The 19,766-nt window shown below is 41.2% G+C and overlaps 1 protein-coding gene and 12 non-coding genes across 14 annotated transcripts; 1 reads left to right on the top strand and 12 right to left on the bottom strand.

The window, feature by feature from the left end:
• Positions 1 to 1,304: 1,304 nt before the first annotated feature.
• On the bottom strand, positions 1,305 to 1,376 carry trnat-ugu (transfer RNA threonine (anticodon UGU)). The gene has a single exon. It is a non-coding gene; the product is annotated as a tRNA-Thr (tRNA).
• A 467-nt stretch (positions 1,377 to 1,843) lies between these two features.
• trnaa-ugc (transfer RNA alanine (anticodon UGC)) lies at positions 1,844 to 1,915 on the bottom strand. The gene has a single exon. It is a non-coding gene; the product is annotated as a tRNA-Ala (tRNA).
• A 3,085-nt stretch (positions 1,916 to 5,000) lies between these two features.
• trnaa-ugc (transfer RNA alanine (anticodon UGC)) lies at positions 5,001 to 5,072 on the bottom strand. The gene has a single exon. It is a non-coding gene; the product is annotated as a tRNA-Ala (tRNA).
• Positions 5,073 to 6,213: 1,141 nt separating this feature from the next.
• Positions 6,214 to 6,285, bottom strand: trnat-cgu (transfer RNA threonine (anticodon CGU)). The gene has a single exon. It is a non-coding gene; the product is annotated as a tRNA-Thr (tRNA).
• A 466-nt stretch (positions 6,286 to 6,751) lies between these two features.
• trnaa-ugc (transfer RNA alanine (anticodon UGC)) lies at positions 6,752 to 6,823 on the bottom strand. The gene has a single exon. It is a non-coding gene; the product is annotated as a tRNA-Ala (tRNA).
• A 2,311-nt stretch (positions 6,824 to 9,134) lies between these two features.
• LOC115183505 (uncharacterized) lies at positions 9,135 to 12,288 on the top strand. Of its 2 annotated transcripts, none has more exons than XM_029744716.1 (3): positions 9,135 to 9,791; positions 10,175 to 10,777; positions 11,171 to 12,288. In XM_029744716.1, the coding sequence occupies exons 1-3, from the start codon at positions 9,321 to 9,323 to the stop codon at positions 11,198 to 11,200; spliced, it is 1,104 nt and encodes a 367-aa protein (XP_029600576.1). In that variant the 5' UTR covers positions 9,135 to 9,320; the 3' UTR covers positions 11,201 to 12,288. The 2 variants fall into 2 exon arrangements, with proteins under 2 accessions (XP_029600576.1, XP_029600575.1); XM_029744715.1 differs by having other exon boundaries at positions 10,175 to 10,753; positions 11,147 to 12,288.
• A 1,673-nt stretch (positions 12,289 to 13,961) lies between these two features.
• trnaa-ugc (transfer RNA alanine (anticodon UGC)) lies at positions 13,962 to 14,033 on the bottom strand. Its single transcript has one exon. It is a non-coding gene; the product is annotated as a tRNA-Ala (tRNA).
• Positions 14,034 to 14,779: 746 nt separating this feature from the next.
• trnat-cgu (transfer RNA threonine (anticodon CGU)) lies at positions 14,780 to 14,851 on the bottom strand. The gene has a single exon. It is a non-coding gene; the product is annotated as a tRNA-Thr (tRNA).
• Positions 14,852 to 15,318: 467 nt separating this feature from the next.
• Positions 15,319 to 15,390, bottom strand: trnaa-ugc (transfer RNA alanine (anticodon UGC)). The gene has a single exon. It is a non-coding gene; the product is annotated as a tRNA-Ala (tRNA).
• Positions 15,391 to 16,529: 1,139 nt separating this feature from the next.
• Positions 16,530 to 16,601, bottom strand: trnat-cgu (transfer RNA threonine (anticodon CGU)). The gene has a single exon. It is a non-coding gene; the product is annotated as a tRNA-Thr (tRNA).
• A 467-nt stretch (positions 16,602 to 17,068) lies between these two features.
• On the bottom strand, positions 17,069 to 17,140 carry trnaa-cgc (transfer RNA alanine (anticodon CGC)). The gene has a single exon. It is a non-coding gene; the product is annotated as a tRNA-Ala (tRNA).
• Positions 17,141 to 18,280: 1,140 nt separating this feature from the next.
• Positions 18,281 to 18,352, bottom strand: trnat-cgu (transfer RNA threonine (anticodon CGU)). Its single transcript has one exon. It is a non-coding gene; the product is annotated as a tRNA-Thr (tRNA).
• Positions 18,353 to 18,819: 467 nt separating this feature from the next.
• Positions 18,820 to 18,891, bottom strand: trnaa-ugc (transfer RNA alanine (anticodon UGC)). Its single transcript has one exon. It is a non-coding gene; the product is annotated as a tRNA-Ala (tRNA).
• Between the last annotated feature and the right edge of the window lie 875 nt (positions 18,892 to 19,766).

Here is a 19,766-nt window from a genome sequence, read left to right on the forward strand (position 1 = left end):
TAGTCATATGTTTGAGAAATTGAAGTTATAGCATTTCTAACGATTCAAAAATCGCGCCACTGGATTGAAGTGGCTGTTACGTAGGTGGGACGAAATCGTCCCACATACCCCAGAGAGGTTAATAACCAGAACTTTAGAGAGACGATAACGGAGCAGATGGTGAGCTACGGACCGAGTCAAAGTTCAGATCAATGAGACGACAAGTACCTACCGCCAAGCAAGCCTGTTCCACTTTTTCTTTGTCACGTCTTGCAGACGTGAAGAGGGGGATTTGTAATAAAGATAATCTAACGTTTTACCTAATGATATATAAGGAGGGCATTTGCACAACATGCTTCACAACAGCACACAACAAAATTCCAGAGACATATTGAGCAACCAACTGATACCAATCACGACCACACCCAGAGACAGATGGCTGACTTAAGCACTCACACAAAAATGTCAAGACATGAAAGCGCCCTAGCCACACGACCACTGGTGTAAAAAACAACATTCCATGAATATCGCAACCACCCAGACACGAATTAGCAGAAAAACACACTTAGGGGTGTTGGACTCCGAGGACAAAGGACACTGCCCAGGGCCAATGGGAAGTCGACACCACCTGGAGAATGGACCGTCCCTCCACTCATCGACCAGTCAGGAGAGCGGACCTACTAGACTCAACCTACGTCAACACACTGTTATTTCATTGTATAAATTGGATGCACACCATGTTTCAGGGCGCTCTTCCGCTAGTTCCCTATGAGCTAAACGAAGGAGTCCGTGCACGCTTTGGCAAATATCTTTGTCTCATAATAAACTGCCTACTATAAACTGAATCCACCCGGTCCAGCGTCTTGACTTGGTCTCCTTCTCAAGTAACTGATCATCAACATAGCGAGGGCCAGCCGACTAGAGCATACAGGTCGCAGTGGTCATATCAATACAATTGACCTTTTCTTTACACTGTTCTAATGAAAGTACATTTCCATAATATCAGCTATCTTCCATAAACGTCGAACAAGGATTGAACCCATCTGCTTCAGTTTACAGAAACAGATGATTTAGCATATCTATTTCCTTCTGCGAATGTCAACATTCTGGAAAGTGGGAGTTGTGCAAAAGCTAATTTAACAACTAATTACACTCAACAGAGAAGTTGGGGATTAACGTTGGACCACATACATGTAAAGTACTGGCTCTACCATAGAGATTCTTCCCCTTACTTTAATAGCTGTGTTGCAATATTGATACAACTTGCTTTTCTGCAAAGTCCTCCAATTAAAGCACAGGTCCATGATATCAGATGGCTTTCATAAAGTCACGGATGGGATTTGAACCCATGATCTTCGGTTGACAAGACCAATGCCTTACCACTTGGCCACCATGCCACTCTACGCTGTGAATTATATATCAACAGTCAGGAAAGTAGTAGTTGTGTAAATGTCAATTTGGCACACAAATAAACTCAGTGCATAATCTTGGGATTGAACCGAGGACCTCATACATATTTTGCATGCAGTCCCCCTCTGAGCTTCCATCCCATTTCATTTGCAGATAAAATGCAATATCAATACAATGTACTTTTTATAAACACCACTCCATTGAAACTACAAGGAAATGATAGCAGCAATTCTTAAACCAGGTACAGACTGGGATAGAACCCATAAACTTCAGTTTTTGAAAATGACGCCATAAAAGATGTCAATCATGCCACTTCTGTTCTATAATTGTACAAACAGGGATTGAAGGCATGTTCTTCAGATAACAAAACCAAATTATTTTGCACATCTCTGTTTCCTGCTTAGAATTTCAACATTCTGTAAAGTAGGAGTTGGGTCAATGCAATAATTTTTAATGGAGAAGCTGGGGATTGAACCCAGGACCTCATACATGCAAAGCATGCGCTCTACCACTGAGCTACATCCCCTTTCTTGTGAAGAAAAAAATGTTTCTTTTTTAAATTTTATTTCATCTTTATTTTACAAGGTAAGCTAGTGGAGAACAAGTTCTCATTTAGAACTGCAACCTGGCCAAGATAAAGCAAAGCAGTGCGACACAAACAACAACACAGTGTTACAAATGGAATAAACAAGCGTACAGTAAATAACACAATAGAAAAAAAGAAAGTCTATATACAGTGTGTGCAAATGGCATGAGGAGGTAAGGCAATAAATAGGCCATAGTAGTGTCATGACGTTGGCCTGTGGGTAAGGTTTATGACCCCCCCATAAATACCTTCTCCCTTCCCCTCTCTCTCTGACCCTACTGAAGGACTGGAATAGCCTGTGTTAAATATAGAGAGTCTGGGAACATCAAACAAATAGGGAAAGGAACCATCTTTTGTTAATAAAACCAGTTGGAAATATGCTTGATAACGTAATGAGTATGTATGTCAGTTCATTGTTATCTGAGACATTATGATTGATGGCAGGACGACATAAACTGTACCGGAGAAAGTATACACTCTCTAGTTATCAGAGTCACATGGAATTGTTATGCAATTGAAATGTTTGATATTGAAATTGTTTGTTAGGAGATTAAATGTAATTTTAGCTTCCAAATGAGAGAATTGGGTTTTCATAGGGAAAGTGCCCTGCCGATCAGTGGCCAACCCTGTGAAGAGACATGGGGTTATAAACGATGAAACCCCTCCTTCCCCCTCTCCACTATATAAGTCTTTGACGAAAAGACATTCCAGGTTCCAGTACGAGAGGTCTGCAGCCTCGACGTTATAAGGACAGACATTTTAACTAAACCATATCAAGAACAGAACTAAGCCAACCTCGGCGTGAGCTATGGTATGAACTGGTATGAACTTTGAGCTTATTCACTACAGAAGTGATACTTCCTAGCCGTTGAGTTAGCCGCTGCTAACGTGGGCTAGGAAAGGACGGACGACGGATCCAGTCTAACAACCAGACGAAGATACCACCACCATTGACATTCTTCCACTACACAACAGGAAGATCTGTTGGCCAACCACGGCCAGCATCTACGACCAATCTACCGAAGCGCAGCTCAGAGTAAATATTTATTGCATTTTCCTTTTCCAAATGGGCGGTAATTTAGAATGCATAAGATAATGTATTTACGATAGCATAGCTGCTGTTTCTGTGTTCCTAAATCTTCCCGCTCTTTCATTCAAGCCCAACCCCCTTTTCCTTTGTGTAACCAGCCATGATACAGGCTCAGTCCGCCAGGACGCTTTCTGTATGACATCATTGTATTCTGTGTATTTGTAATTCTGTGTGATTAGTTAGGTATTTAGTAAATAAATAATTAAACCCAATTTTGTATTGCTGATTCAACTTGTTAGCCAGGGTTCGTGAAGATAACCAAGAATTTATAACTTTCATGATGAGATTGAAAATAAGATAAGATTGACTGCTATCGATGTAAAATATTACTAAGTATTTTAAGAGTTTATTCAGAAGATAACAGATCTATAAACGTTCTTCTGTGGTGCCCCGACTTTCTAGTTAATTACATTTACATGATTAGCTTAATCAGGTAATATTAATTACAGAGAAATAATTTTATAAGTTAGCATGTCATATCACTTAATCCGGCATAGCCAAAGACACGACATAAGCGAAGTAATTACAATTTAGCAAATTAACACTGGAGGGATAGATGAGCAGATGATGATGTACAAGTAGAAATACTGGTGTGCAAAAGAGCAGAAAGTAAATAAAAACAATATGTGGATGAGGTAGGTAGATTGGGTGGGCTATTTACAGATGGGCTATGCACAGCTGCAGCGATCGGTTAGCTGCTCAGATAGCTGATGTTTAAAGTTAGTGAGGGAAATATAAGTCTCCAGCTTCAGCGATTTTTGCAATTCGTTCCAGTCATTGGCAGCAGAGAACTGGAAGGAAAGGCGGCCAAAGGAGGTGTTGGCTTTGGGGATGACCAGTGAGATATACCTGCTGTAGCGCGTGCTACGGGTGGGTGTTGTTATCGTGACCAGTGAGCTGAGATAAGGCAGAGCTTTACCTAGCAAAGATTTATAGATGACCTGGAGCCAGTGGGTCTGGTGACAAATAGGTAGCGAGGGCCAGCCGACTAGAGCATACAGGTCGCAGTGGTCATATCAATACAATTTACCTTTTCTTTACACTGTTCTAATGAATGTACATTTCCATAATATCAGCTATCTTCCATAAAGGTCGAACAAGGATTGAACCCATGTGCTTCAGTTTACAGAAACAGATGATTTAGCATATCTATTTCCTTCTTAGAATGTCAACATTCTGGAAAGTGGGAGTTGTGCAAAAGATAATTTAACAACTAAATACACTCAACAGAGAAGTTGGGGATTAACGTTGGACCGCATACATGTAAAGTACTGGCTCTACCACAGAGATACATCCCCTTACTATAATAGCTGTGTTGCAATATTGATACAACTTGCTTTTTCTGCAAAGTCCTCCAATAAAAGCACAGGTCCATGATATCAGATGTCTTTCATACAGGCACGGACAGGATTTGAACCCATGATCTTGAGTTTACGAGACCGACGCCTTACCACTTGGCCACCATGTCACTCTACTCTACAAACTATACATCAACATTCTGGAAAGTAGTAGTTGTGTAAATGTGAATTTGGCACACAAATAAACTCAGTGGAGAATCTTGGGATTGAACCGAGGACCTCATACATATTTTGCATGCACTCCCCCTCTGAGCTTCCATCCCATTTCATTTGCAGATAAAATGCAATATCAATACAATGTACTTTTTATATACACCACTCCATTGAAACAACAATGAAATGATAGCAGCAATTCTTAAACCAGGTACAGACTGGGATCGAACCCATGAACTTCAGTTTTTGAAAATGACGCCATAAAAGTTGGCAACAATGCCACTTCTGTTCTATAAATGTACAAACAGGGATTGAAAGCATGTTCTTCAGATTACAAAACCAAATTATTTAGCACATCTCTGTTTCCTGCTTAAAATTTCAACATTCTGTAAAGTAGAAGTTGGGTCAATGCAATAATTTTAAATGGAGAAGCTGGGGATTGAACCCAGGACCTCATACATGCAAAGCATGCGCTCTACCACTGAGCTACATCCCCTTTCTGGGAAAGAAAAAAATGTTTTAAAAAAAAAAAATTATTTCATCTTTATTTAACCAGGTAAGCTAGTGGAGAACAAGTTCTCATTTAGAACTGCGACCTGGCCAAGATAAAGCAAAGCAGTGCGACACAAACAACAACACAGTGTTACAAATGGAATAAACAAGCGTACAGTCAATAACACAATAGAAAAGAAGAAAGTCTATATACAGTGTGTGCAAATGGCATGAGGAGGTAAGGCAATAAATAGGCCATAGTAGCGAAGTAATTACAATTTAGCAAATTAATACTGGATTGATAGATGAGCAGATGATGATGTGCAAGTAGTAAATACTGGTGTGCAAAAGAGCAGAAAGTAAATAAAAACAATATGTGGATGAGGTAGGTAGATGGGGTGGGCTAATTACAGATGGGCTATGTACAGCTGCAGCGATCGGTTAGCTGCTCATATAGCTGATGTTTAAAGTTATTGAGGGAAATATGAGTCTCCAGCTTCAGCGATTTTTGCAATTCGTTCCAGTCATTGGCAGCAGAGAACTGGAAGGAAAGGCGGCCAAAGGAGGTGTTGGCTTTGGGGATGACCAGTGAGATATACCTGCTGGAGCGCGTGCTACGGGTGGGTGTTGTTATCGTGACCAGTGAGCTGAGATAAGGCGGAGCTTTACCTAGCATAGACTTATAGATGACCTGGAGCCAGTGGGTCTGGTGACGAATAGGTAGCGAGGGCCAGCCGACTAGAGCATACAGGTCGCAGTGGTCATATCAATACAATTTACCTTTTCTTTACACTGTTCTAATGAATGTACATTTCCATAATATCAGCTATCTTCCATAAACGTGGAACAAGGATTGAACCAATGTGCTTCAGTTTACAGAAACAGATGATTTAGCATATCTATTTCCTTCTTAGAATGTCAACATTCTGGAAAGTGGGAGTTGTGCAAAAGATAATTTACAACTAAATACACTCAACAGAGAAGTTGGGGATTAACGTTGGACCGCATACATGTAAAGCACTGGCTCTACCATAGAGATACATCCCCTTACTATAATAGCTGTGTTGCAATATTGATACAACTTGCTTTTTCTGCAAAGTCCTCCAATAAAAGCACAGGTCCATGATATCAGATGTCTTTCATAAAGGCAGGGATAGGATTTGAACCCATGATCTTCGGTTTACGACACCGACGCCTTACCACTTGGCCACCATGCCACTCTACTCTACAAATAATACTTCAACATTCTGGAAAGTAGTAGTTGTGTAAATGTGAATTTGGCACACAAATAAACTCAGTGGAGAATCTTGGGATTGAACCGAGGACCTCATACATATTTTGCATGCACTCCCCCTCTGAGCTTCCATCCCATTTCATTTGCAGATAAAATCAATATCAATACAATGTACTTTTTATATACACCACTCCATTGAAACTACAATGAAATGATAGCAGCAATTCTTAAACCAGGTACAGACTGGGATCGAACACATGAACTTCAGTTTTTGAAAATGACGCCATAAAAGTTGGCAACAATGCCTCTTCTGTTCTATAAATGTACAAACAGGGATTGAACGCATGTTCTTCAGATTACAAGATCAAATTATTTAGCACATCTCTGTTTCCTGCTTAAGATTTCAAAATTCTGTAAAGTAGGAGTTGGGTCAATGCAATAACTTTAAATGGAGAAGCTGGGGATTGAACCCAGGACCTCATACATGCAAAGCATGCGCTCTACCACTGAGCTACATCCCATTTCTGGAATATATATTATTTTTTTAAAAATTTTATTTCACCTTTATTTAATCAGGTGAGCTCGTGGAGAACAAGTTCTCATTGAGAACTGCGACCTGGCCAAGATAAAGCAAAGCAGTTCGACAACATACAACAACACAGAGTTACACATGGAATAAACAAAACATACAGTCAATAACACAATAGAAAATCTGTATACAGTGTGTGCAAATGAAGTAAGGAGGTAAGGCAATAAATAGGCCATAGTTGCGAAGTAATTACAATTTAGCAATTAACACTGGAATGATAGATGATGATGTGCAAGTAGAAATACTGGTGTGCAAAAGTGCAGAAAAACAAAAACAAATATGGGGATGAGGTAGGTAGATTGGGTCGGCTGTTTACAGATGGGCCATGTACAGGTGCAGTGATCTGTGAGCTGCTCTGACAGCTGGTGCTTAAAGTTAATGAGGGAGATATGAGTCTCCAGCTTCAGTGATTTTTGCAATTTGTTCCAGTCATTGGCAGCAGAGAACTGGAAGGAAAGTCGGCCAAAGGAGGAATTGGCTTTTGGGGATGACCAGTGAGATATACCTGCTGGAGCGCGTGCTGTTTAATTTTTTAATTTTACCTGCAAGTCAGATAAGAACAAATTCTTATTTTCAATGACAGCCTAGGAACAGTGGGTTAACTACCTTGTTCAGAGGCAGAACGACAGATTTCTACCTTGTCAGCTCGGGGATTCAATCTTGCAACCTTCCGGTTACTAGTCCAACGCTCTAACCACTAGGCTACCCTGCTGCCCCTACGGGTGGGTGCTGTTATGGTGACCAGTGAGCTGAGATAAGGCGGAGCTTTACCTAGCAGAGACTTATAGATGACCTGGAGCCAGTGGGTCTGGTGACGAATAGGTAGCGAGGGCCAGCCGACTAGAGCATACAGGTCGCAATGATGGGTAGTATATGGGGCTTTAGTGACAAAACGGATGGCACTGTGATAGACTGCGTCCAATTTGCTGAGTAGAGTGTTGGAGGCTATTTTGTAAATGACATCGCCGAAGTCAAGGATCGGTAGAATAGTCAGTTTTACGAGGGTATGTTTGGCGGGGTTGGGGTTCGTTCCTTGTCAATCATTGTTGAAATTAGCATTCAGACAATATCTTTAAGTAAATCAATCATTCATTTATTAATGCAATTGCAGACAGAAGTTGACAGCAGGAACATTGCAGGTATGTTTCCCAGTATGTTCCCACCTAAAGGCACAGCTGATTTTATGCATGTGATCCCTAGTGGTATGATCCCCTACGTCAATGTATGTGTGTATCAATAAGCTGAGGTTACCTTATAAGGTACTGTAGCTTCTCTGAATTTATTAGCATTGTCCACTGTCTCACAAGATCAAAACCAGACAGTGGTTACTTCTCTATCTAGTTTCAGTCTGACTCAGACCCAGCCTGCAGCTCACTCTCACAGCAGCCAGGGCTTAACCACAAAGACTAATATATATGGCTTGTACAACGTATAGTGGCAGAGTTTAGACACATAGCAACAGTATCTTATTATATGGCCTGCAGCAAAACATATGGATCTTAAAGTCCCCTTAATCAATAATGGGGAGGGTCTTTGGAAGCCGATTCTAGATTGAATTTTGGATTGGAGATGCTTAATGTGAGTCTGGAAGGAGAGTTTACAGTCTAACCAGACACCTAGGTATTTGTAGTTGTCCACATATTCTAAGTCAGAACCGTCCAGAGTAGTGATGCTGGGCAGACGGGCAGGTGCGGGCAGCGATCGGTTGAAGAGCATGCATTTAGTTTTACTTGTATTTAAGAGCATTTGGAGGCCACGGACGGAGTGTTGTATAGCATTGAAGCTCGTCTGGAGGTTTGTTAACACAGTGTCCAAAGAGGGGCCAGAAATATACAGAATGGTGTCGTCTGCGTAGAGGTGGATCAGAGAATCACCAACAGCAAGAGCGACATCATTGATTTAAACAGAGAAAAAAGTCTGCCTGAGAATTGAACCCTGTGGTTACCCCCATAGAGACTGCCAGAAGTCCGGACAACAGGCCCTCCGATTTGACACACTGAACTCTATCAGAGAAGTAGTTGGTGAACCAGGCGAGGTAATCATTTGAGAAACCAAGACTGTTGAGTCTGACGATAAATATGTGGTGATTGACAGAGTTGAAAGCCTTGGCCAGGTCGATGAATACGGCTGCACAGTACTGTTTTTTTATCGATGGTGGTTATGACATCATTTAGGACCTTGAGCGTGGCAGAGGTGCACCCGTGACCAGCTCGGAAACCGGATTTCATAATCTCTGTCTCTCTGTCTGTCTGTCTGTCTGTCTTCAGCAGTTTGGCTGTTGTTTTTATTGTCTGTTCGATAGCAACAGACGATGTTTCGCAACCGGTTTAGATGCTCAATGTCTAGTAGAGGAAGTCAAAACCCAACAGTCTGTCTACCCCTGGCTAGAGGCAGGTCGATTATCTGACTGGACGTTACACTCCATCAACATGGTTAACGTTGAGAGTCTGAAATCTCTACTCGACAACATAGTGAAAAGATTGGCAGAAGGGGGCAGTTTTTATCTAATAATCACTCTCATCTTCATTCAGTACACTGTGTTTCATGTAGAGTTTGTTTGCAGCTGCAAACCTGAAGTTTTGAACTGTGTCATGTACATCCTGATTCCAGTTTTTCTGTTGATGTTCCTCGTTCTCTGGACGGATCAGATGTTCAAAAGACTATGTCGGTTCACATGCAGACGGAGTCTCAAATGTCATTTTGGCTGTAGACTGTGCTCCCTTCTGTGTAAGTCATTCTGTGTCGGGTTGCTTTGGATTGCATCTGTGCTCATCGATGGAGACTGGTACGTGTGCTGTGGAAACAATCTCCCTAATGACAAAGTTGATCTTCCCTGCAAAAAAAATGTGCTCATCCCTGAAGACAAAAATACCCTGGCTCAACTCAGAAATGATTCGTTGGTGAGTGCCTCGTCGTATTTTTCGATATATCTTGTAATTTACTGCACTGTGACGGCTACAGATTTATGAAGAGGTGATGTGGTGAAAGTTAGTGATGCCGGAGCTTCTACGGGGCACGGGGTCGTCATCTATAATAATTTTGTTGAGGTATGAAATACATTTTGACAGATGAAACCTTACATGAACTATAAGTCAGTAAAGTGTCTCCAACTGTGAGTCTTGGTGTGAACTCTAAAGACCTACATATTAAAGCCGTTCTGAACAGTGGGTGTGATATTTACATCCTAGTGTGAAGTCCCGTCCCCTAAATCAACAAGGTGTGAAATACATTTTGACAGAAGCCATCCTACAATACTAATGTGTTTGTCATCATTTTCTTTCAGGTTATTGGTTTGTTATGTCTGCTGGCTGTTGCTTTTGGGTTCATCCTGTCTATCATACCTCCATGTCGTTGCCGTGCTAAGAACACGCCTGGGAGTCAGAACACGCCTGATCGCGGTTGTTGTATCACATTTTGTGAGGCTTGTTGTAAATCTTATCACAGGCATTTATATGAGGAGAGTGTTTTGGAAGAAACTGAAATTATAATGAGAGACATTCTAAAGGAGAAAGCTAAAGAGTATGTATCTGTTACAGTGAGCCAAATAAGACCCCTTACTGAGACAACGAATAAAGACCAGAAGGTAAATAGTGATGAGGGGGGAAACCCATCAGTGTCCCTTCCAGAGACACAGAGAGGTGAGGGGGCAGTAGGAGACGCTCATACATTTGATTGGGATAAAATATCGAATTTAGCTTTTGACATGATTGATGACTTACATAAAACTTCAAAACCACAAGAGGGATCAAGTGGGGATGATGGAAAAGGGGGATCAATACAACCCCGTCCATCTGATGCAGTTAATGATCAGGGTGGGGATGATGATGATGAAGGGGGATCAATACAACCCCCTGCATCTGAGGCAGTTAATGATCAGGGTGATGATGATGATGATGAAGGGGGATCAATACAACCCCCTGCATCTGAGGCAGTTAATGATCAGGGTGGGGATGATGGAAAGGGGGGATCAATACAACCCCGTCCGTCTGATGCAGTTAATGATCAGGGTGGGGAGGATGATGATGAAGGGGGATCAATACAACCCCATGCATCTGAGGCAGTTAATGATCAGGGTGGGGATGATGATGATGAAGGGGGATCAATACAACCCCGTCCATCTGATGCAGTTAATGATCAGGGTGGGGATGATGATGATGAAGGGGGATCAATACAACCCCCTGCATCTGAGGCAGTTAATGATCAGGGTGGGGATGATGATGATGAAGGGGGATCAATACAACCCCATGCATTTGAGGCAGTTAATGATCAGGGTGATGAGGATGATGGAAAAGCAATTGGTGAACCGTGAGAAGGGAAGACCAAATTAAAATTAAAACTTACAAAAAACTGCTCAGGAAGGTGATGAATAATGATATTAATTAATAATAATTAAAATTTATGAAAAAAGTATATTGATGAAATTGTAAAGCTGGTCATTATCTATGATTATTATGAATAGAATTGTCTCTATTGTTGTTGTTTTTTTAATCCTGTCAAGTGGACAGTTTATTAGGTGTACCCATCTAGTATCGAGTCGGACCCCCCTCCAGAAAGTCCCAAAGCCTGTCTGCCTGCTTTATATAGCAAGCCATGGCCACGTGTCTGTCGGAGCGAACCATTTTCGTGAACTGGGGGGTGTACCTAATAAACTGGCCTCTGAGTGTATATTCAGATTTCATATATTTTCTGATTTTCCAGACATTGAACTATAATGACATTGAAATCTATAATGTTGATTCATGTCGCTCGCAAAAATACGAAAAAACTATTTTTTTTAAATTGAAAAAAAAAAAATTGCATTCATTTATAATCATCTTGCAAATCTCTGTTTTTTTATGATTCTCTGTTCCTCTGTCCAGTGTCTGTGTTCTTTTGCCCATCTTAATCTTTTCTTTTTATTGGCCAGTCTGAGATATGGCTTTTTGATAAAATAATTTATATGTTTAAGGTAATAACTAAATGATTCCACCCTGAAACATATAACTGTGTAAAGAATTATAATTATAAGACTGTAATTCTATAACTGTGTGTGTGTATAGGACAAGCTAAGACTTTACTATTTAGCAATGTAAGTGAGACATGTAAGGAAAAGGGGAACTGTTAACAGACAGCAGACAACTTGTGACCACTGTGAAACTGATAACAGGAAGAAGATCTCCCCACCCAGGGAGGGGAGAAACCATTAGGCTTGCAGTAGATTATGTAACATGTGGCAGGACATGATTAGCAATGTATGTGATGGAGAAGACTTGTAAATTAGCATTGACAGTGTTAAAGAAGAGGAGGGGCATTTATAAGGGGTATGACATATGGTATGACCAAATGTGAGGTATAAATGGCTATGTGCTTGCATGATTTGTAGAGCTCTCTGAATAAAGAACTAACCTTTTGCAGAAATCTGGGACTTTGTCTAATTCTTCTATTAACCAGGGGCCTTACAACCTCTGGAGAATTGGTCACAGCTATAGTGATTGTTATTATCATCATTGGGATTGGAAATTGCCATGACACTTTTTCTTTGCAACTCTGCCTAGAAGGCCAGCATCCCGGAGTCGCTTCTTCACTGTTGACGTTGAGACTGGTGTTTTGCACGGTACTATTTAATAAAGCTGCCAGTTGAGGACTTGTGAGGCGTCTGTTTCTCAAACTAGACACTCTAATGTACTTGTCCTCTTGCTCAGCTGTGCACCGGGGCCTCCCACTCCCCTTTCTATTCTGGTTAGAGCCAGTTTGAGATGTTCTGTGTAGGGAGTAGTACACAGCGTTGTATGAGATCTTCAGTTTCTTGGCAATTTCTCGCATGGAATAGCCTTCATTCCTCCGAACAAGAATAGACTGACGAGTTTCAGAAGAAAGTCCTTTGTTTCTGGCCATTTTGAGCCTGTAATCGAACCCACAAATGCTGATGCTCCAGATACTCAACAAGTCTAAAGAAGGCCTGATTTTTTGCTTCTTTAATCAGAACAACAGTTTTCAGCTGTGCTAACGTAATTGCAAAAAGGGTTTTCTAATGATCAATTAGCCTTTTAAAATGATCAACTTGGATTAGCTAACACAACGATGCCATTGGAACACAGGAGTGATGGTTGCTGATAATGGGCCTCTGGACGCCTATGTAGATATTCCACATTAAAATCAGCCGTTTCCAGCTACAATAGTCATTTACAACATTAACAATATCTACACTGTATTTCTGATCAATTTGATGTTATTTTAATGGACAAAAAAAATGGCTTTTCTTTCAAAAACAAGGACATTTCTAAGTGACCCCAAACTTTTGAACGGTAGTGTATACATTATTAAAGTGACTAGTGTTCCATTATTGAAGTGGTGATTCCATGTCTATGTATAGAGGGCAGCAGCCTCTAAGGTGCAGGGTTGAGTAACCGGGTGGTAGACGGCTAGTCTGATGGCGATTTAACACTGTCAATGCTTATTTACAAGTTTTCTCCATCACATTGCTTATCATATCCTGCCCCATGTTACATAATCTACTGCAAGCCCAATGGTTTCTCCCCTCCCTGGGTGGGGAGACCTTCCTGTTTATCAGTTTCACAGTAGTCAGAAGTTGTCTGCTGTCTATTAACAGTTCCCCTTTTCCTTGAATGTCTCAGCTTGTCCTATGCACACACATTTATATAATTAGTATGATAATCACTCAGTTATATATTTTCAGGGTGGAATCATTTAGTCAAAACCTTAAACGTATAAATTATTTTATCAGTGGTGGGTGCTGAGGGTGCTGGGTAATGAGGGTTCTGAGGGTACTGAGTGTGGTGGGTGGTACTGAATGCTTGGTGGGTGGTGCTGGGTGGTGGATGGTGGGTGCTGGGTGATGGCTTCACTAGGGCCCTCTCTCTTCAGCCGTCTCCACTAGGGCCCTCTCAGCCAGCCATCTCCACTAGGACCCTCTCAGCCAGCCATCTCCACTAGGGCCCTCTCAGCCAGCCGTCTCCACTAGGGCCCTCTCAGCCAGCCGTCTCCACTAGGGCCCTCTCAGACAGCCGTCTCCACTAGGGCCCTGTCAGCCAGCCATCTCCACTAGGGCCCTCTCAGCCAATAATTTTAAATGGAGAAGCTGGGGATTGAACCCAGGACCTCATACATGCAAAGCTTGCGCTCTACCACTGAGCTACATCCCCTTTCTGGGAAAGAATTTTTTTTTTCTTTCTGCAGCGATCGGTTAGCTGCTCAGATAGCTGATGTTTAAAGTTAGTGAGGGAAATATAAGTCTCCAGCTTCAGCGATTTTTGCAATTCGTTCCAGTCATTGGCAGCAGAGAACTGGAAGGAAAGGCGGCCAAAAGAGGTGTTGGCTTTGGGGATGACCAGTGAGATATACCTGCTGTAGCGCGTGCTACGGGTCGGTGTTGTTATCGTGACCAGTGAGCTGAGATAAGGCGGAGCTTTACCTAGCATAGACTTATAGATGACCTGGAGCCAGTGGGTCTGGTGACGAATAGGTAGCGAGGGCCAGCCGAGTCGAGCATACAGGTCGCAGTGGTCATATCAATACAATTTACCTTTTCTTTACACTGTTCTAATGAATGTACATTTCCATAATATCAGCTATCTTCCATAAACGTGGAACAAGGATTGAACCAATGTGCTTCAGTTTACAGAAACAGATCATTTAGCATATCTATTTCCTTCTTAGAATGTCAACATTCTGGAAAGTGGGAGTTGTGCAAAAGATAATTTAACAACTAAATACAATCAACAGAGAAGTTGAGGATTAACGTTGGACCGCATACATGTAAAGTACTGGATCGACCATAGAGATACATCCCCTTACTATAATAGCTGTGTTGCAATATTGATACACCTTGCTTTTTCTGGAAAGTCCTCCAATAAGAGCGCCGGTCCATGATATCAGATGTCTTTCATACAGGCACGGACGGGATTTGAACCCATGATCTTCGGTTGACGAGACCGACGCCTTACCACTTGGCCACCATGCCACTCTACTCTACAAATTATACATCAACATTCTGGAAAGTAGTAGTTGTGTAAATGTGAATTTGGCCCACAAATAAACTCAGTGGAGAATCTTGGTATTGAACCGAGGACCTCATACATATTTTGCATGCAGTCCCCCTCTGAGCTTCCATCCCATTTCATTTGCAGATAAAATGCAATATCAATACAATGTACTTTTTATATACACCACTCCATTGAAACTACAATGAAATGATAGCAGCAATTCTTAAACCAGGTACAGACTGGGATCGAACCCATGAACTTCAGTTTTTGAAAATGACGCCATAAAAGTTGGCAACAATGCCACGTCTGTTCTATGAATGTACAAACAGGGATTGAACGCATGTTCTTCAGATTACAAGACTAAATTATTTAGCACATCTCTGTTTCCTGCTTAAAATTTCAACATTCTGTAAAGTAGGAGTTGGGTCAATGCAATAATTTTCAATGGAGAAGCTGGGGATTGAACCCAGGACCTCATACATGCAAAGCATGCGCTTTACCACTGAGCTACATCCCCTTTCTGGTAAATAAAAAAATGTTTCTTCTTTTATTGTATTTCATCTTAATTTAACCAGGTAAGATAGTGGAGAACAAGTTCTCCTTTAGAACTGCGACCTGGCCAAGATAAAGCAAAGCAGTGCGACACAAACAACAACATAGAGTTACAAATGGAATAAACAAGCGTACAGTCAATAACACACTAGAAAAAAAGAAAGTCTATATACAGTGTGTGCAAATGGCATGAGGAGGTACGGCAAAAAATAGGCCATAGAAGCGAAGTAATTACAATTTAGCAAATTAATACTGGAGTGATAGATGAGCAGATGATGATGTGCAAGTAAAAATACTGGTGTGCAAAAGAGCAGAAAGTAAATAAAAACAATATGTGGATGAGGTAGGTAGATTGGGTGGGCTATTTACAGATGGGCTATGTACAGCTGCAGCGATCGGTTAGCTGCTCAGATAGCTGATGTTTAAAGTTAGTGAGGGAAATATAAGTCTCCAGCTTCAGCGATTTTTGCAATTCGTTCAAGTCATTGGCAGCAGAGAACTGGAAGGAAAGGCGGCCAAAAGAGGTGTTGGCATTGGGGATGACCAGTGAGATATACCTGCTGTAGCGCGTGCTACGGGTCGGTGTTTTTATCGTAACCAGTGAGCTGAGATAAGGCGGAGCTTTACCTAGCATAGACTTATAGATGACCTGGAGCCAGTGGGTCTGGTGACGAATAGGTAGCGAGGGCCAGCCGACTAGAGCATACAGGTCGCAGTGGTCATTTCAATACAATTTACCTTTTCTTTACACTGTTCTAATGAATGTACATTTCCATAATATCAGCTATCTTCCATAAACGTGGAACAAGGATTGAACCAATGTGCTTCAGTTTACAGAAACAGATGATTTAGCATATCTATTTCCTTCTTAGAATGTCAACATTCTGGAAAGTGGGAGTTGTGCAAAAGATAATTTAACAACTAAATAGAATCAACAGAGAAGTTGGGGAATAACGTTGGACCGCATACATGTAAAGTACTGGATCTACCATAGAGATACATCCCCTTACTATAATAGCTGTGTTGCAATATTGATACACCTTGCATTATCTGGAAAGTCCTCCAATAAGAGCACAGGTCCATGATATCAGATGTCTTTAATACAGGCACGGACGGGATTTGAACCCATGATCTTCAGTTTACGAGACCGACGCCTTACCACTTGGCCACCATGCCACTCTACTCTACAAATTATACATCAACATTCTGGAAAGTAGTAGTTGTGTAAATGTGAATTTGGCACACAAATAAACTCAGTGGAGAATCTTGGTATTGAACCGAGGACCTCATACATATTTTGCATGCACTCCCCCTCTGAGCTTCCATCCCATTTCATTTGCAGATAAAATGCAATATCAATACAATGTACTTTTTATATACACCACTCCATTGAAACTACAATGAAATGATAGCAGCAATTCTTAAACCAGGTACAGACTGGGATCGAACCCATGAACTTCAGTTTTTGAAAATGACGCCATAAAAGTTGGCAACAATGCCACGTCTGTTCTATGAATGTACAAACAGGGATTGAACGCATGTTCTTCAGATTACAAGACTAAATTATTTAGCACATCTCTGTTTCCTGCTTAAAATTTCAACATTCTGTAAAGTAGGAGTTGGGTCAATGCAATAATTTTAAATGGAGAAGCTGGGGATTGAACCCAGGACCTCATACATGCGAAGCATGCGCTCTACCACTGAGCTACATCCCCTTTCTTGGAAAGAAAAAAATGTTTATTTTTTTTATTTTATTTCATCTTTATTTAACCAGGTAAGCTAGTGGAGAACAAGTTCTCCTTTAGAACTGCGACCTGGCCAAGATAAAGCAAAGCAGTGCGACACAAACAACAACACAGTGTTACAAATGGAATAAACAAGCGTACAGTCAATAACACAATAGAAAAAAAGAAAGTCTATATACAGTGTGTGCAAATGGCATGAGGAGGTACGGCAAAAAATAGGCCATAGTAGCGAAGTAATTACAATTTAGCAAATTAATACTGGAGTGATAGATGAGCAGATGATGATGTGCAAGTAAAAATACTGGTGTGCAAAAGAGCAGAAAGTAAATAAAAACAATATGTGGATGAGGTAGGTAGATTGGGTGGGCTCTTTACAGATGGGCTATGTAGAGCTGCAGCGATCGGTTAGCTGCTCAGATAGCTGATGTTTAAAGTTAGTGAGGGAAATATAAGTCTCCAGCTTCAGCGATTTTTGCAATTCGTTCCAGTCATTGGCAGCAGAGAACTGGAAGGAAAGGCGGCCAAAAGAGGTGTTGGCTTTGGGGATGACCAGTGAGATATACCTGCTGTAGCGCGTGCTACGGGTCGGTGTTGTTATCGTGACCAGTGAGCTGAGATAAGGCGGAGCTTTACCTAGCATAGACTTATAGATGACCTGGAGCCAGTGGGTCTGGTGACGAATAGGTAGCGAGGGCCAGCCGAGTAGAGCATACAGGTCGCAGTGGTCATATCAATACAATTTACCTTTTCTTTACACTGTTCTAATGAATGTACATTTCCATAATATCAGCTATCTTCCATAAACGTGGAACAAGGATTGAACCAATGTGCTTCAGTTTACAGAAACAGATGATTTAGCATATCTATTTCCTTCTTAGAATGTTAACATTCTGGAAAGTGGGAGTTGTGCAAAAGATAATTTAACAACTAAATACAATCAACAGAGAAGTTGGGGATTAACGTTGGACCGCATACATGTAAAGTACTGGATCGACCATAGAGATACATCCCCTTACTATAATAGCTGTGTTGCAATATTGATACACCTTGCTTTTTCTGGAAAGTCCTCCAATAAGAGCGCCGGTCCATGATATCAGATGTCTTTCATACAGGCACGGACGGGATTTGAACCCATGATCTTCGGTTTACGAGACCGACGCCTTACCACTTGGCCACCATGCCACTCTACTCTACAAATTATACATCAACATTCTGGAAAGTAGTAGTTGTGTAAATGTGAATTTGGCACACAAATAAACTCAGTGGAGAATCTTGGTGTTGAACCGAGGACCTCATACATATCTTGCATGCACTCCCCCTCTGAGCTTCCATCCCATTTCATTTGCAGATAAAATGCAATATCAATACAATGTACTTTTTATATACACCACTCCATTGACACTACAATGAAATGATAGCAGCAATTCTTAAACCAGGTACAGACTGGGAACGAACCCATGAACTTCAGTTTTTGAAAATGACGCCATAAAAGTTGGCAACAATGCCACGTCTGTTCTATGAATGTACAAACAGGGATTGAACGCATGTTCTTCAGATTACAAGACTAAATTATTTAGCACATCTCTGTTTCCTGCTTAAAATTTCAACATTCTGTAAAGTAGGAGTTGGGTCAATGCAATAATTTTCAATGGAGAAGCTGGGGATTGAACCCAGGACCTCATACATGCAAAGCATGCGCTCTACCACTGAGCTACATCCCCTTTCTTGTAAATAAAAAAATGTTTCTTCTTTTATTGTATTTCATCTTAATTTAACCAGGTAAGCTAGTGGAGAACAAGTTCTCCTTTAGAACTGCGACCTGGCCAAGATAAAGCAAAGCAGTGCGACACAAACAACAACATAGAGTTACAAATGGAATAAACAAGCGTACAGTCAATAACACACTAGAAAAAAAGAAAGTCTATATACAGTGTGTGCAAATGGCATGAGGAGGTACGGCAAAAAATAGGCCATAGTAGCGAAGTAATTACAATTTAGCAAATTAATACTGGAGTGATAGATGAGCAGATGATGATGTGCAAGTAAAAATACTGGTGTGCAAAAGAGCAGAAAGTAAATAAAAACAATATGTGGATGAGGTAGGTAGATTGGGTGGGCTATTTACAGATGGGCTATGTACAGCTGCAGCGATCGGTTAGCTGCTCAGATAGCTGATGTTTAAAGTTAGTGAGGGAAATATAAGTCTCCAGCTTCAGCGATTTTTGCAATTCGTTCAAGTCATTGGCAGCAGAGAACTGGAAGGAAAGGCGGCCAAAAGAGGTGTTGGCTTTGGGGATGACCAGTGAGATATACCTGCTGTAGCGCGTGCTACGGGTCGGTGTTTTTATCGTGACCAGTGAGCTGAGATAAGGCGGAGCTTTACCTAGCATAGACTTATAGATGACCTGGAGCCAGTGGGTCTGGTGACGAATAGGTAGCGAGGGCCAGCCGACTAGAGCATACAGGTCGCAGTGGTCATTTCAATACAATTTACCTTTTCTTTACACTGTTCTAATGAATGTACATTTCCATAATATCAGCTATCTTCCATAAACGTGGAACAAGGATTGAACCAATGTGCTTCAGTTTACAGAAA

The sequence above is a fragment of the Salmo trutta genome, unplaced genomic scaffold (assembly GCF_901001165.1).
Source record: "Salmo trutta unplaced genomic scaffold, fSalTru1.1, whole genome shotgun sequence".
Taxonomy (NCBI): domain Eukaryota; kingdom Metazoa; phylum Chordata; class Actinopteri; order Salmoniformes; family Salmonidae; genus Salmo; species Salmo trutta.